The sequence below is a fragment of the Magnolia sinica genome, chromosome 5 (assembly GCF_029962835.1).
Source record: "Magnolia sinica isolate HGM2019 chromosome 5, MsV1, whole genome shotgun sequence".
NCBI lineage: Eukaryota > Viridiplantae > Streptophyta > Magnoliopsida > Magnoliales > Magnoliaceae > Magnolia > Magnolia sinica.
The window spans coordinates 6,171,659-6,184,000 of NC_080577.1; the positions used below are offsets into that span (position 1 = coordinate 6,171,659).

Here is a 12,342-nt window from a genome sequence, read left to right on the forward strand (position 1 = left end):
GGGCGAGGAAGAGGAATCCTCAAACATCCCTCCAAGTTTAAGACTGTTACTAAACGAATTCAAAGAAGTCTGGCCTGAGGATTTACCTGATGGATTGCCCCCCATGAGGGACATCCAACATCACATAGACCTCGTCCCTGGGGCTAGCTTGCCCAATCGCCCTCATTATCGGATGAGTCCGAAGGAGTGTGAGATACTTCAGAGACAAGTGGAGGAATTGATCCGTAAGGGTCTCTTGAGAGAGAGCATGAGCCCATGTGCCGTACCAGCATTATTAACGCCAAAAAAAGATGGAAGCTGGCCCATGTGTGTCGACAGTCGAGCAATCAATAAAATTACCATCAAATATCGGTTTCCAATACCACGGTTGGACAACATGCTCGATATGTTAAAAGGGGCCAAGGTGTTCTCTAAACTAGATCTAAGGAGCGGGTACCATCAGATTCGTATTCGACCCGGTGATGAGTGGAAAACGGCATTCAAGACTAAGGAAGGGTTGCATGAGTGGATGGTCATGCCCTTCGGCCTATCAAACGCACCAAGTACTTTTATGCGTTTAATGAATCAAGTTCTAAAACCGTTCACTGGCCGATTTGTGGTAGTATATTTTGATGACATATTGATATATAGCCAGGATGAGGCGGAGCACAGGAAACATCTCAGGCAGGTGCTACAGGTCCTACAACTTAACAAGTTGTACCTCAACTTGAAGAAGTGTAGTTTTTTAACTGACAGCCTATTGTTTCTAGGATTTGTTGTAACATCCACAGGCATTCGTGTGGACGATGAAAAGGTGCGAGCTATTAGGGAATGGCCGATCCCGACAAACATTCATGAGGTGAGGAGTTTTCATGGGTTGGCGACTTTCTATCGTCGATTTGTACGAGATTTTAACACCATAGTCGCGCCTATAACAGATTGCATGAAAAAAGGACCGTTCCAGTGGACTGGTAAAGCTGATAAGAGCTTTCATGAGATCAAGCATCGTTTGTCTACAACACCGGTCTTGGTGCTTCCTAATTTCGACAAATTGTTTGAGGTTGAGTGTGACGCTTCATACATCGGAATTGGAGGAGTATTATCACAGGAAGATAGGCCGGTAGCAGTGAAGCTCAGCCAAGCTCGAAAGAAGTGGTCGACTTATGAGCTTGAGTTATACGTAGAAGCGATGCGACATTGGCGGCATTATCTCGATTCAAAGAGAGTTTGTTTTGTACATCGACCATCAAGCATTAAAGTTTATTAATAGTCGGACTAACGTGAATCGTGTGCATGCTAGATGGGTTGCATTTTTACAGAATTCACGTTCATTCTGAAGCACAAGTTAGGGCAGCAAGGTGGCTGATACACTTAGCCGTCGTGCATCACTACTAGTCACAATGAGCAACGAGGTAGTCGGCTTCGTCTATCTATGTTGAGGATGAGACTTCAAAGATTCTTGGATGAAGTGTCGAGAAGTCACCCCGGTGACCTTCATATACAGACGATTTTCTCTTCAAAAGGAATCGATTGTGCATCCCCCAAAGTTCTCTTAGGGAGCAGATTATTCGGGAGCTACATGGAAGTGGCCTTGGTGGACACCTTGGGCAGACAAGGCGCGAGCTCTTGTGGAAGAGCGGTATTGTCGCCGCGATTAGTACGTGATGTGGGAAAAGTCGTACAACGTTGTCGTGTTTGTCAGACCTCCAAGGGGCAATCTCAGAATACGGGCCTCTACACCCCGTTACCTGTGCCTGACGGTCCTTGGGAGGATTTATCAATGGACTTCGTGCTTGGTCTCCCACGAACACAACGCGGCATGGATTCGGTGTTCGTGGTGGTAGATCGTTTCTCAAAGATGGCACACTTTATCCCATGCAAAAAGACCCTCGATGCAACACACGTAGCGAATTTATTTTTCAGGGAGGTCGTTCGGCTACATGGGGTCCCCAAGACCATTACTTCCGATCGTGACACGAAGTTCATTAGCCACTTTTGGCGAACTTTATGGAATCGATTCGATACACGACTTCAATTCAACAGTGCTTGCCACCCACAGATGGTGGGGCGGACCGAAGTTATGAATCGCACATTGGGAAACCTCCTTCACGTATTTCGGGAGAAAAATCGAAGCAGGGATTTGTCCTTGTCCCAAGCAGAGTTTGCATTCAACAACATGGTGAACTGCTCGACAAGGAGATTACCGTTCCAGATTATCTACGGACGAGTGCCTCGCCACACACTTGACTTGGTCCCTCTACCCAAGCACTCAGGCACGAGCATTGCAGTAGAACATATGACAGACAAGATCATGGGCATCCATGCAGAAGTGCAGACTAAGCTACATGCCTCTAACGAGAAGTATAAGGAACAAGCGAATAAGCATCGGCGACAAAAAGTGTTCGAGGTGGGCGATCGCGTTATGGTCCATCTGCGCAAAGAGAGATTTCCGACCGAGACGTACAACAAGTTGAAAAATAAGAATATTGGACCCATCCCAATCATCTAAAGATCAATGACAACGCTTATATTGTTGATCTTCCAGATGGCATGGCAATCTCACAGATTTTCAATGTCGCAGACCTGACCAAGTATCATAAACCAGAGCATGACGAGAACTCGAGGACGAGTTCTTTTGAAGTGGAGGAGACTAATGTAGAGCGGGTCGTGGACAGTTACATGGCCAAGATGGATCAGAAAAGGCCCGGTCAACGACAGAAGCGATCCAGACCATCGAACCTTAAATCAGGCGTATCTTGCAATCCGGAATGAGTTATCTGACGTAAAATATATGATTTTGGGGTAGAACGAGTTACTTAAGCCAACCAACCCGCTACGTCGGGTTGCGCAGCCCGGAATTGCAAAAAACCCCTGGATTGACGGTCGTTTCCCTGTTTTAATTTCGTTTTTACTATAAATAGTAAGTTTTAGTTTGATTATAACTCTTCATCCGTCGGGCTTTAGGAGTTGCGCCCAACGTGAAAAGAGCTTAGAATAATTAGGAGAACGGTTTGGTGAAGCCAAATAGGACACTTACTATTTTTGGCCGAGAACCTTGCGCACTAGTAGACATCACGACCGTCTATAAATAGTAAGTTTACTATTTATAGTAAGTCGCGGATTCTAAGAGTTTGAGTTGTAGTTTGATTCTAATTTCTTTCCCATTGCTTGGTAGCCCTATTTAAAGGGTTGTAAACTCGTTTTTATTCATCAATTAATCAATTTCGAATTTATTAGAATTTATTTCTATTTTCTGCTTTCTTTCCTCGTGGATTCGAGAAGTCACTGTGAGGAGTCTAGAGAAGCTCCGTGGATTCGGAGTAGTTATCCTCATCACGTTCATCCCTGCGTCACAGAACATGGCGAGAACTCGAGGACGAGATCTTTTGAAGTGGAGGAGACTGATGTAGAGCAGGTCGCGGACAGTTACATGGCCAAGATGGATCAGAAAAGGCCCGATCGACGACAGAAGTGATCCAGACCATCAAACCTTAAATCAGACGTATCTTGCAATCCGGAATGAGTTATCTGACGTAAAATATATGATTTTGGGGTAGAACGAGCTACTGAAACTAACCAACCCGCTACGTCGGGTTGCGCAGCCCAGAATTGTGAAAAACCCCTGAACCGACGGTCGTTTCCCTGTTTTAATTTCGTTTTTACTATAAATAGTAAGTTTTAGTTTGATTATAACTCTTCATCCGTCGGGCTTTAGGAGTTGCGCCCAACGTGAAAAGAGCTTAGAATAATTAGGAGAATGGTTTGGTGAAGCCAAATAGGACACTTACTATTTTTGGTCGAAAACCTTGCGCACTAGTAGACATCGCGACCGTCTATAGTAAGTTGTGGATTCTAGGAGTTTGAGTTGTAGTTTGATTCTAATTTCTTTCCCATTGCTTGGTACCCTTATTTAAAGGGTTGTAAACTCGTTTTTATGAATCAATTAATCAATTTCGAATTTATTAGAATTTATTTCTATTTTCTGCTTTCTTTCCTCGTGGATTCGAGAAGTCTCTGTGAGGAGTCCAGAGAAACTTCGTGGATTCGGAGTAGTTATCCTCATCACGTTCATCCTTGCATCAGCTTCTATGTAAGAGATGAACTTCAAGGGCTAGTGGCTCCAAGTATGTGCTTGTGGAGGGATGTGAATTACCCACTACCTGGACAAGGAGCCTCTTGCAATGTTTGTGAGAAACCCACCCTATCCCGGTTCATGCTAGGACATGAGCCCTAGAATGAGGCAGATTAAAAACTCAATTGGTCATACCATAGGAAATAGTGAGGAATGAATGCCTCCCACTGAAACATTTTGGAGCCACGGAAGTTTTAGATAAGGTGAATGATTTTTGTCTTTCAGTTTATCCTGGTGGGAATGACTTTATGAACGGTTTGGATGGCATATAAACATCATCGTCAACCCTACAAAGGTTTCAATGGTAGGCACTTTACTCTCCACTTTTTATTGTCATACGGCTCACTAGAGTTTTTTATCAGCAACATTTTTAGGCTCATGTACTTGCATAAGTTTGCTAAATAAATGAATGTGATAGATTTCTCAGACAATGGGCCTCATCTAACTTAGTTTGGGTTGTTGGGTTTTAGGCAATATATATATATATATATATATATATATATATATATATATATATATATATATATATATATATATATATATACTTGAACCCTCGAACCCTTATATTAAAAAAAAACTTGATGTTATAAGAGATGCGTTATTTGAAGTCGTTCGGTCTAACATGGGGCTCAATCAAATCCTTCTATGTGGCCATGGATCTAAGCTACATACATCACTGTGGAGATGTCTGGGCTCCACAATCAGGGAGCCCTTACGGGGTGACTTTGTTGCCACCAACGTCCACGTGGTGACCTAAGGTGGCAGGAATTGATTGGCCACAAATGAGCCCCATAAAGCATAGTTTGACCTTGTTAGGTTGACTATATACTCAACTGGGCCGGACGTGGATTGGGTACTACCCCGGCCTGTCCCGAGCTCCGAACAGGCAGGGTTCCGAGAGGCTAACCTGATGTATGGGTTTATCCACACCGATCATCAATTTTTCCAGATTATTTTAGCAGATAAGACTAAAAATGAGACATATCCAATTTTCAAGTGGACCACACAGTAGGAGTTAAACGCCTGTTATTAAAAACTTTTTGGGAGCCGTAGAAATTTTGGATTAATCTGATATTTATGTTTTACTCTCATTAGGGTACATGTGACCTTATGAACAGGTTGGATGGAAAGTAAACATCATGTTGAGCCATTGGAAGATTTCAACTGTGGACGACATTATTACCGCTGCTTCCCGTGGTGTGGTCCACTTGAGCGTTGAATCTGTCTAATTTTTATTTATTTTGGCTTATACCTTAAAATTATATGAAAAAATGGATGGACAGTGTGGATAAACCCATACATAATGATGGCCTCCACAAGTAATAAAGCTGGAGAAATTGAGTAAGTAATAAAAACAAGAGACTAGTGTAAACTGCCCTCGCACGGGTCCACTTTGAAATCGGACCAAGTCACACGTGTCTGTCATCTGAGCAGCTCCCAGGCGATCCTGACCGAGTAAGTTGCTTCATCCAAAATCAAGCCAACATAATCATCGCATGAGCCAATTGACACATTGCCCAATTTCTCTCGACCATCCATTTACCATGTACAGAAATGGCCCACCTTCTAATCATACAGTGCTGATTTTTCGTACATGGCATCTAGATCGATGGGATTGCCTGACCAACCGCTCTGATAACCCACACGTGCTCCTTGCCCACACATGTAAGTGCAAGTAGCATCCTTACTGGAATGGGTGATAGTGAGAAAACGGCTTACTTCTGGAACCTTCCACACCTTTCTCTTCCCCCCCCCCCCAAAAAAAAAAAAAATCATCCACTCTCAGACTAGACAACCACAAACCAAAACCCACAGCACCAGCAACAACAACAACAACAACAAAGGAGAAGCCATCAAAGCAGCATCAACTACAACAAGTGGTGAAAAAAAAACAGCAATAGTAAGAGAAGGATATGGGCGTGGACTACTACAAGATCCTTGAAGTAGACAAGAACTCCAAGGAAGACGATCTAAAGAAGGCGTACAGGAAGCTGGCCATGAAATGGCACCCCGACAAAAATCCCAACAATAAGAAAGAAGCCGAAGCTAAATTCAAACAGATCTCCGAAGCCTACGATGTATCTCTCTCTTTCCTTAATCAAACGCCCACCCCACCATCTCCTTCTTTGTTGTTGTTGTTGTTGTTGCTGTTGTGATCTTTTTATATTGATATCAAATCCAGGTCCTTAGCGATCCGCAGAAGCGGGCCATCTACGATCAATATGGGGAAGAAGGGCTGAAAGGGCAGGTCCCACCTCCCGGCGCTGCTGGTGGGCCGTCCGTCTTCCAGACCGGAGATGGGCCCAACGTGTTCAGATTCAACCCCAGAAATGCGGATGACATTTTCGCTGAGTTTTTCGGTTTCTCAAGTCCGTTCGGAGGAGGGATGGGAGGTGGGGGCGGCGGGTTGAGGGCTGGATCGAGGTTCCCCGGCGGGATGTTCGCGGACGATTTCTTCGGGTCGTTCGGAGAGGCTTCAATGAATCAGCCTCGGAAGGCGGCGCCGATTGAGAATACGTTGCCCTGCAGCCTGGAGGATCTGTATAAGGGGACCACGAAGAAGATGAAGATTTCAAGGGAGATTGCGGATGCAAGCGGGTTAGTTTTCCCTTCTATCTTACTTTTATTTTCGATTGGGATATGTTCTCCAAGCATTTCTTTTTTATTATTATTATGTGGGTATTCTCTGTTTTTGGGTATTGATTAATGGGAAGGTGCTTTAATGATTTTTTTTTACCTTTTTATGTGTGGGTAGTTTATGCTCATTCCATGTTTTCAGATGTTGTTTGAATGTTCTAAGATGTGGGTTTTGTTTGTTTTTTGATAGTGTAGTGGGTGGTGATGCCTTTTCGTGTTCGTGTTGTGTATATGTAGCGGGTGGTTTATAATCATTTTATGTGAATAGATTGGTACTAGAAGAGTAGTCTGAATAGATTGAAAATGGAATTGGCATTTGTTGTTGTTGTTGTTGTTGTTGTCATCATCATCTACTATAGATCTGTTCTGTTGAGAATGTTTTATCTTATACCTGTTTTGGTTAATTAGTGCCAAATATAGTGTTTATAACTTTATCTTGTTATGTTTGATTAAATTGTTGCGAGGATTCAACATTTCCAATGTTTCTGTTGCTTTGCTTTGAGGAGCCTTGAGTGGTTTGCTAGTTGGATCTCGCTCTTCCTTAAACAGAATCACAGTTTTTCTTCTTAAGTCAAAATGTGATGTTTGAAACTTTTGGCAGCCATTTTCAAGTACCATTAATTCACTTGCTGTCACAAAATATGGGGTGTATGCATATGTTCTTGCTCAAATGTCATAGTAGTAGAAATCTCCCAATTCAGAGAGAGCAACTTGATGGAATGAAGCTTGCATAATGTAGGGTTACAAAATCTCCCACTAAGGTGCTTTTATTATTTTCTCATGTTGTATGAAGTTGTTAGTCTGCATATGAGGAATTATAATGTCCTGTGCAGTGGATTGAGTACATTTTGGCCCATGTTTTTATGGACCAGGCCATCCATCCAATGGTCCCCACTGCAGATGGGAAAATCCTAGGCATTCGATCAGTTGCCTACAAATAGGCAGTGGAGAATAAAAATAAATAAAAAGCAACGGTCCACAATCGGTGGAAACTAAGCCAAAAAATCAATTGTCTGGGATTTTGCAATTTGGGAGATTTTAGTCGTGCCATGGCAGGGCCGGTCAGATCAATACCTAACAACTTCACTGCAACTTGAATACAATATTATTAAAGAGCCTACAATTGATGGGACCCAGTCCTTTTGAACTGTTTCATTCCTGAAAATGAGTTCATATCATTGTAGTTAATCCCAATCATGTAATAGAGATGATGACAGCTGGTTTTTAATTGGGTTGTCAACGGGGCAGGCCTGGAGTTGGCTTCAGCCCCAATTTTGAACTGTTTCATTCCTGAAAATGAGTTCATATCATTGTAGTTAATCCCAATCATGTATTAGAGATGATGACAGCTGGTTTTTAATTGGGTTGTCAACGGGCCAGGCCTGGAGTTGGCTTCAGCCCCAATTTTGAAATGTTTGGGCCAGGCCTATTCAAAAAAAGGCCAGGCCCATTGACAGCCCTAGTTATCAAGATTATTTTTAATCCTTACCAAAAAGGGCTATGATCTCTAATACAAAATTATGATTAACTAAAATGGGATGGACTCATTTTTAGGTGTCTACCAAACAGGCGCTTAGATTGTGCTCCCAATCTAGATGTTGGTTTCTCAAAGTAAGAATCTACCAAGTTGTAGTAGCTGGAAATAGCAAGCAAACATGTTATTTATAGGCAGTCCTGCTTCCATTTTCAGATGCATTCTTTATACTTGCACTAGTTATCCCAAGTTCTAGACTTCCTTTATTTTACCAATTACAATACATATAAAGCAGTGAAATGGAATTTGTTGAGGGTAAATCCAAACCTTTATTTAGAGGACATGCTGTTTGGAGAATCCCCTCCTCTGTCCAGTTTTATTATATTAAGTGGCTGTGAGCCTCCTTTTGCCAAGCAAATGACTCCTTGGAAGGTGCTGGAGAAACATTAGATCCTTTGATAGACAACCTCCATTGCAGGCCTACTACCCCAACATTGTTCTTGCCAGCCTGCATGTTACCTGTGATAGAGTACCAGCGTTGGTACTGTTACGGGTCCGTGCGCAATCCCCTTGGGCCCTTAAATCTTAGGATACAAGGACAACAATGATACTCATTTACTAGTTAAGTTCTTTATTGTTAAAAATTCCTTAAAATATACACGTGTGCACGTGTTTCATATATATGTGTGCATGTGTGCCATATTTTGTGTGTGTGTGTGTGTGTGTGTGTGTGTGTGTGTGTGTGAGAGAGAGAGAGAGAGAGAGAGAGATGTTGCCCATAAAATTCAAGCTGGGTGGAAGAAATGAAGATGTTCCTCTAAAGTTTTATGTGATCGTCATGTACCACCCAAACTGCAAGGGAAAATTTATAAGATAGCTATATAAGACTAGCCATGCTTTATGGGACAGAATATTGGGCAGTTAAGGAACAACATGTTCAAAGGATTAGTGTAGTTGAAATGAAGATGTTGAGATGGATGTGGCAAGACGAGGAAGGGTAAAACTACAAATGAATGCATTCAAGGGAACTCAGGAGTAGCATCAATAGGTAATAAGATGAGGGAAAGTAGACTTAGATCGTTTGGTCATGTGCAACGGAGACCAAGGACCGCACCGGTTAGGAGTGAGTTGGCAGAAGTTGAAGGATCTAAAAGGGCAAGGGGAAGGCCCAAAAGGATGTGGATAGAGGTAATAAGAAAAGACTAGATGGCCTATAGTCTAACTGAAGGTCTGTCCCATGATAGAGTGGAATGGTGGAATAGAGCGGAATGGCAAAACAAGATTCTTGTAGCCAACCCCAATCAATTGGAATGAGGCTTGGTTGATGATGATCATGATAATTAATATTTTATTGTCTTATTACTTATTATTTTAATATAATGTCTGGGTATATGGAAATTGTCTAGAATGCGTCTTGCAAAACCCAAGTAGCAGGGACAAGGATATGATAATGGTGGTGATTATGAATGCTGATGTGTATGGCTGAGCCATATCCATTGTGCACACCATTCCCGTATTTTGTCATATCTGAATGGGTCTCCAAGGCATTCAAAGGATCTGTATTTGTTATATGAGTTGCCTTGGAGTTTGATGTGCTACCTATTATAGATGGACACCAAAAGATCCAGATCTATGTGAATTTTTTGCATTAACATCATGTTTTGATATGCCACCAATTCTACGCTATTTTGTAATATTATATGCATTACATTGGATTTTGATATGCTGCCAACTCTACACTGATACAGATTCAAGTGTTTGTATAGATTAATTACGCAGAGTCAGTGTCTGCACGTTTTTTTTTTTTTAACAGAAGATGAACAAAATGGCCTCTAATACCTCATAGTTATTGTGTACTAACATTTTTATGTTTGGAGAATGCTGCAGATTTTATTTTATTTTTTGAACAATCCTTTTTAAATGTGACGACATTTGAGAACTCATATCACCATCATCTAAGTCTTATCCCAACTAATTGGGGCTGGCTACATGAATTGTGTTCTACCATTCTTTCTGTATTTAGGACCATATCCTCAATTAAATCATAGGTCTGTAAATCTTGTTTTTACTACCTCCATTCATATGTTCTCATGTTGAATTGAGAAAAAGAGCAGCAGTTGTATATCCAAGTGTGCATTTTTTCTGTAATAAGGAGACCTAGAACGTTATCACTTTCTTTCACAAGTCCATTATTGTACAATGAAACATATGATTTATTATATGGTATGCCTTACTTTGGATGGGTCATATCTAAAAAGGAAAACACACGTTGATTTTACAACCCTAAAACCTTCCAATTGGATGACTTTTAATGGGAAAAAAATGAATGGTTGATTGAGCTTTGGCCATTTTTTTCCTAAATCCATTGGTTTTATGTTCCCATTGTTCATAAATATAATGGTTGGAATCAGGGTTTTAAGACTCGTCCGAGTAGGGTGCGACTAAGACAAGTTGACTTGGACTCAATGGGACCTGATCCGGTTTAACATCACGAGTCAGCCCTGACTCGGGAGGAGTCACAAATAATACAGGGCCAGACGAGTTTATCCGAGTCGCCGAGTTATTTAACCATGGTTGGAATTGTTTTCTCGGTGTGATGTTTGAGACCAGGTAGATGTGACCATTGTCCGATTTACAAGCATTTGTGAGTTGTTGATAACTTGAACCAAAAATAACGGAATGCTGTTGTAATGCTGTTGTCTTGCCCTTCTCAAACTATATCATCTTTTGCTTCTGGGACATTATCCTGTTGTAACCTCCATGTACCCTAATGTTCAGGAGAACCATGCCAGTGGAGGAGATTCTGACAATCGAGGTCAAGCCCGGCTGGAAGAAAGGAACTAAAATCACATTCCCAGAGAAGGGTAATGAACAGCCCAATGTCATCCCTGCAGATCTTGTCTTCATCATTGACGAGAAGCCACACAATGTATTCACAAGGGATGGGAATGATCTGGTCGTTACGCAGAAGATACCACTGGTTGAAGCTCTGACTGGCTGCACCGTCCATTTGACAACACTCGATGGCCGGAGCTTAACCATCCCCATCCAGTCCATAATCCATCCAAGTTATGAGGAGATTGTTCCAAGGGAAGGAATGCCGATACCCAAGGAACCCACAAAGAGAGGGAATCTTAGGATCAAGTTCAACATCAAATTCCCATCAAGGCTAACTGCGGAGCAGAAGGCTGGAATCAAGAGACTGTTGCCACCATGAGACCCATTGGGAATGGTTTTGGTTAGCTATAATGACAGTAAGTTGAAGGCTGGAATCAAGACCGTTGCTTGCCGTCTTGAGATCCCTTGTGAATGGTTTTGGTTAGCTGTAATGAAATTAAGTTAAACAGAACGTGGGATTTGCATTTATGGATTGTAATTTTAGTGAGGTTACATATGTAATAAACGCAATTTACATCTGTAGCTCTGTTGGTTGAATGTTGGAAATGATGAAGTGGAAATCTATGTAATTTGCAGCTGAGAAAAACACCCACAGCGGAAGATAGCTATGGTGGATCTTGCCACCACCTGATTTATTGATATTGATGAAGGGAGTCCACTTGATTTTTCAGGAGAAACAGGCTTCAATCTGGATCCAATCCGACTGAAAGGCAACAAGGTTCACCAAGGGGTGGCAAAACATGACCCGACCTGACCTGGAAAATCACGGTTTCAGTGACCTATTTCCCATGAGTTGGGTTGAGGTTATGTTTTTGTCGACCTATGATTAAATGGGGTAGGTGTGAGTTTGCTAGGCGAGACTCAGGAAAGGTTATAAATATGGTCCTTCCTTTTCCTACCTTGCCATGTACCTATTAATTATATATTATATTGGTTATGATGGCTGTAATTTGCCTTATAGTAGGATGCGATTTTATATTAATTAGGAGTAATAAATATACTAACTATTTTTATATTGTTATGAGATGAGCATTTTTTAAATTTTATTTTTAACATTTTTAATCAAATGGATTAGGTGGTTTGGGTTTGGGTTTGGGTTTGGGTTTAACCCATTTATAGGTGGGTTAGGTTGAGGTTGAGATTTTTAACCAATTTAATGAATGAATGGATTGAGTTTTAAGTTGGATCCATCGATCCAACCAATCCCATTGCCACCCCTAGG

The 12,342-nt window shown here is 41.7% G+C and overlaps 1 protein-coding gene across 1 annotated transcript; it reads left to right on the plus strand.

Moving 5' to 3' along the window:
- The first annotated feature begins 5,869 nt into the window (after positions 1 to 5,869).
- Positions 5,870 to 11,642, plus strand: LOC131245265 (uncharacterized). The gene is made up of 3 exons (XM_058244602.1): positions 5,870 to 6,189; positions 6,294 to 6,709; positions 11,001 to 11,642. The coding sequence occupies exons 1-3, from the start codon at positions 6,025 to 6,027 to the stop codon at positions 11,437 to 11,439; spliced, it is 1,020 nt and encodes a 339-aa protein (XP_058100585.1). The 5' UTR covers positions 5,870 to 6,024; the 3' UTR covers positions 11,440 to 11,642.
- The last annotated feature ends 700 nt before the right edge of the window (positions 11,643 to 12,342 follow it).

Coding starts and splice junctions, on each gene's coding strand:
- LOC131245265 (XM_058244602.1), top strand. CDS start 6,025: ATGGGCGTGGACTACTACAAGATCCTTGAAGTAGACAAGAACTCCAAG. Junction 6,190..6,293: donor AGATCTCCGAAGCCTACGAT/GTATCTCTCTCT, acceptor TATCAAATCCAG/GTCCTTAGCGATCCGCAGAA. Junction 6,710..11,000: donor GAGATTGCGGATGCAAGCGG/GTTAGTTTTCCC, acceptor CCTAATGTTCAG/GAGAACCATGCCAGTGGAGG.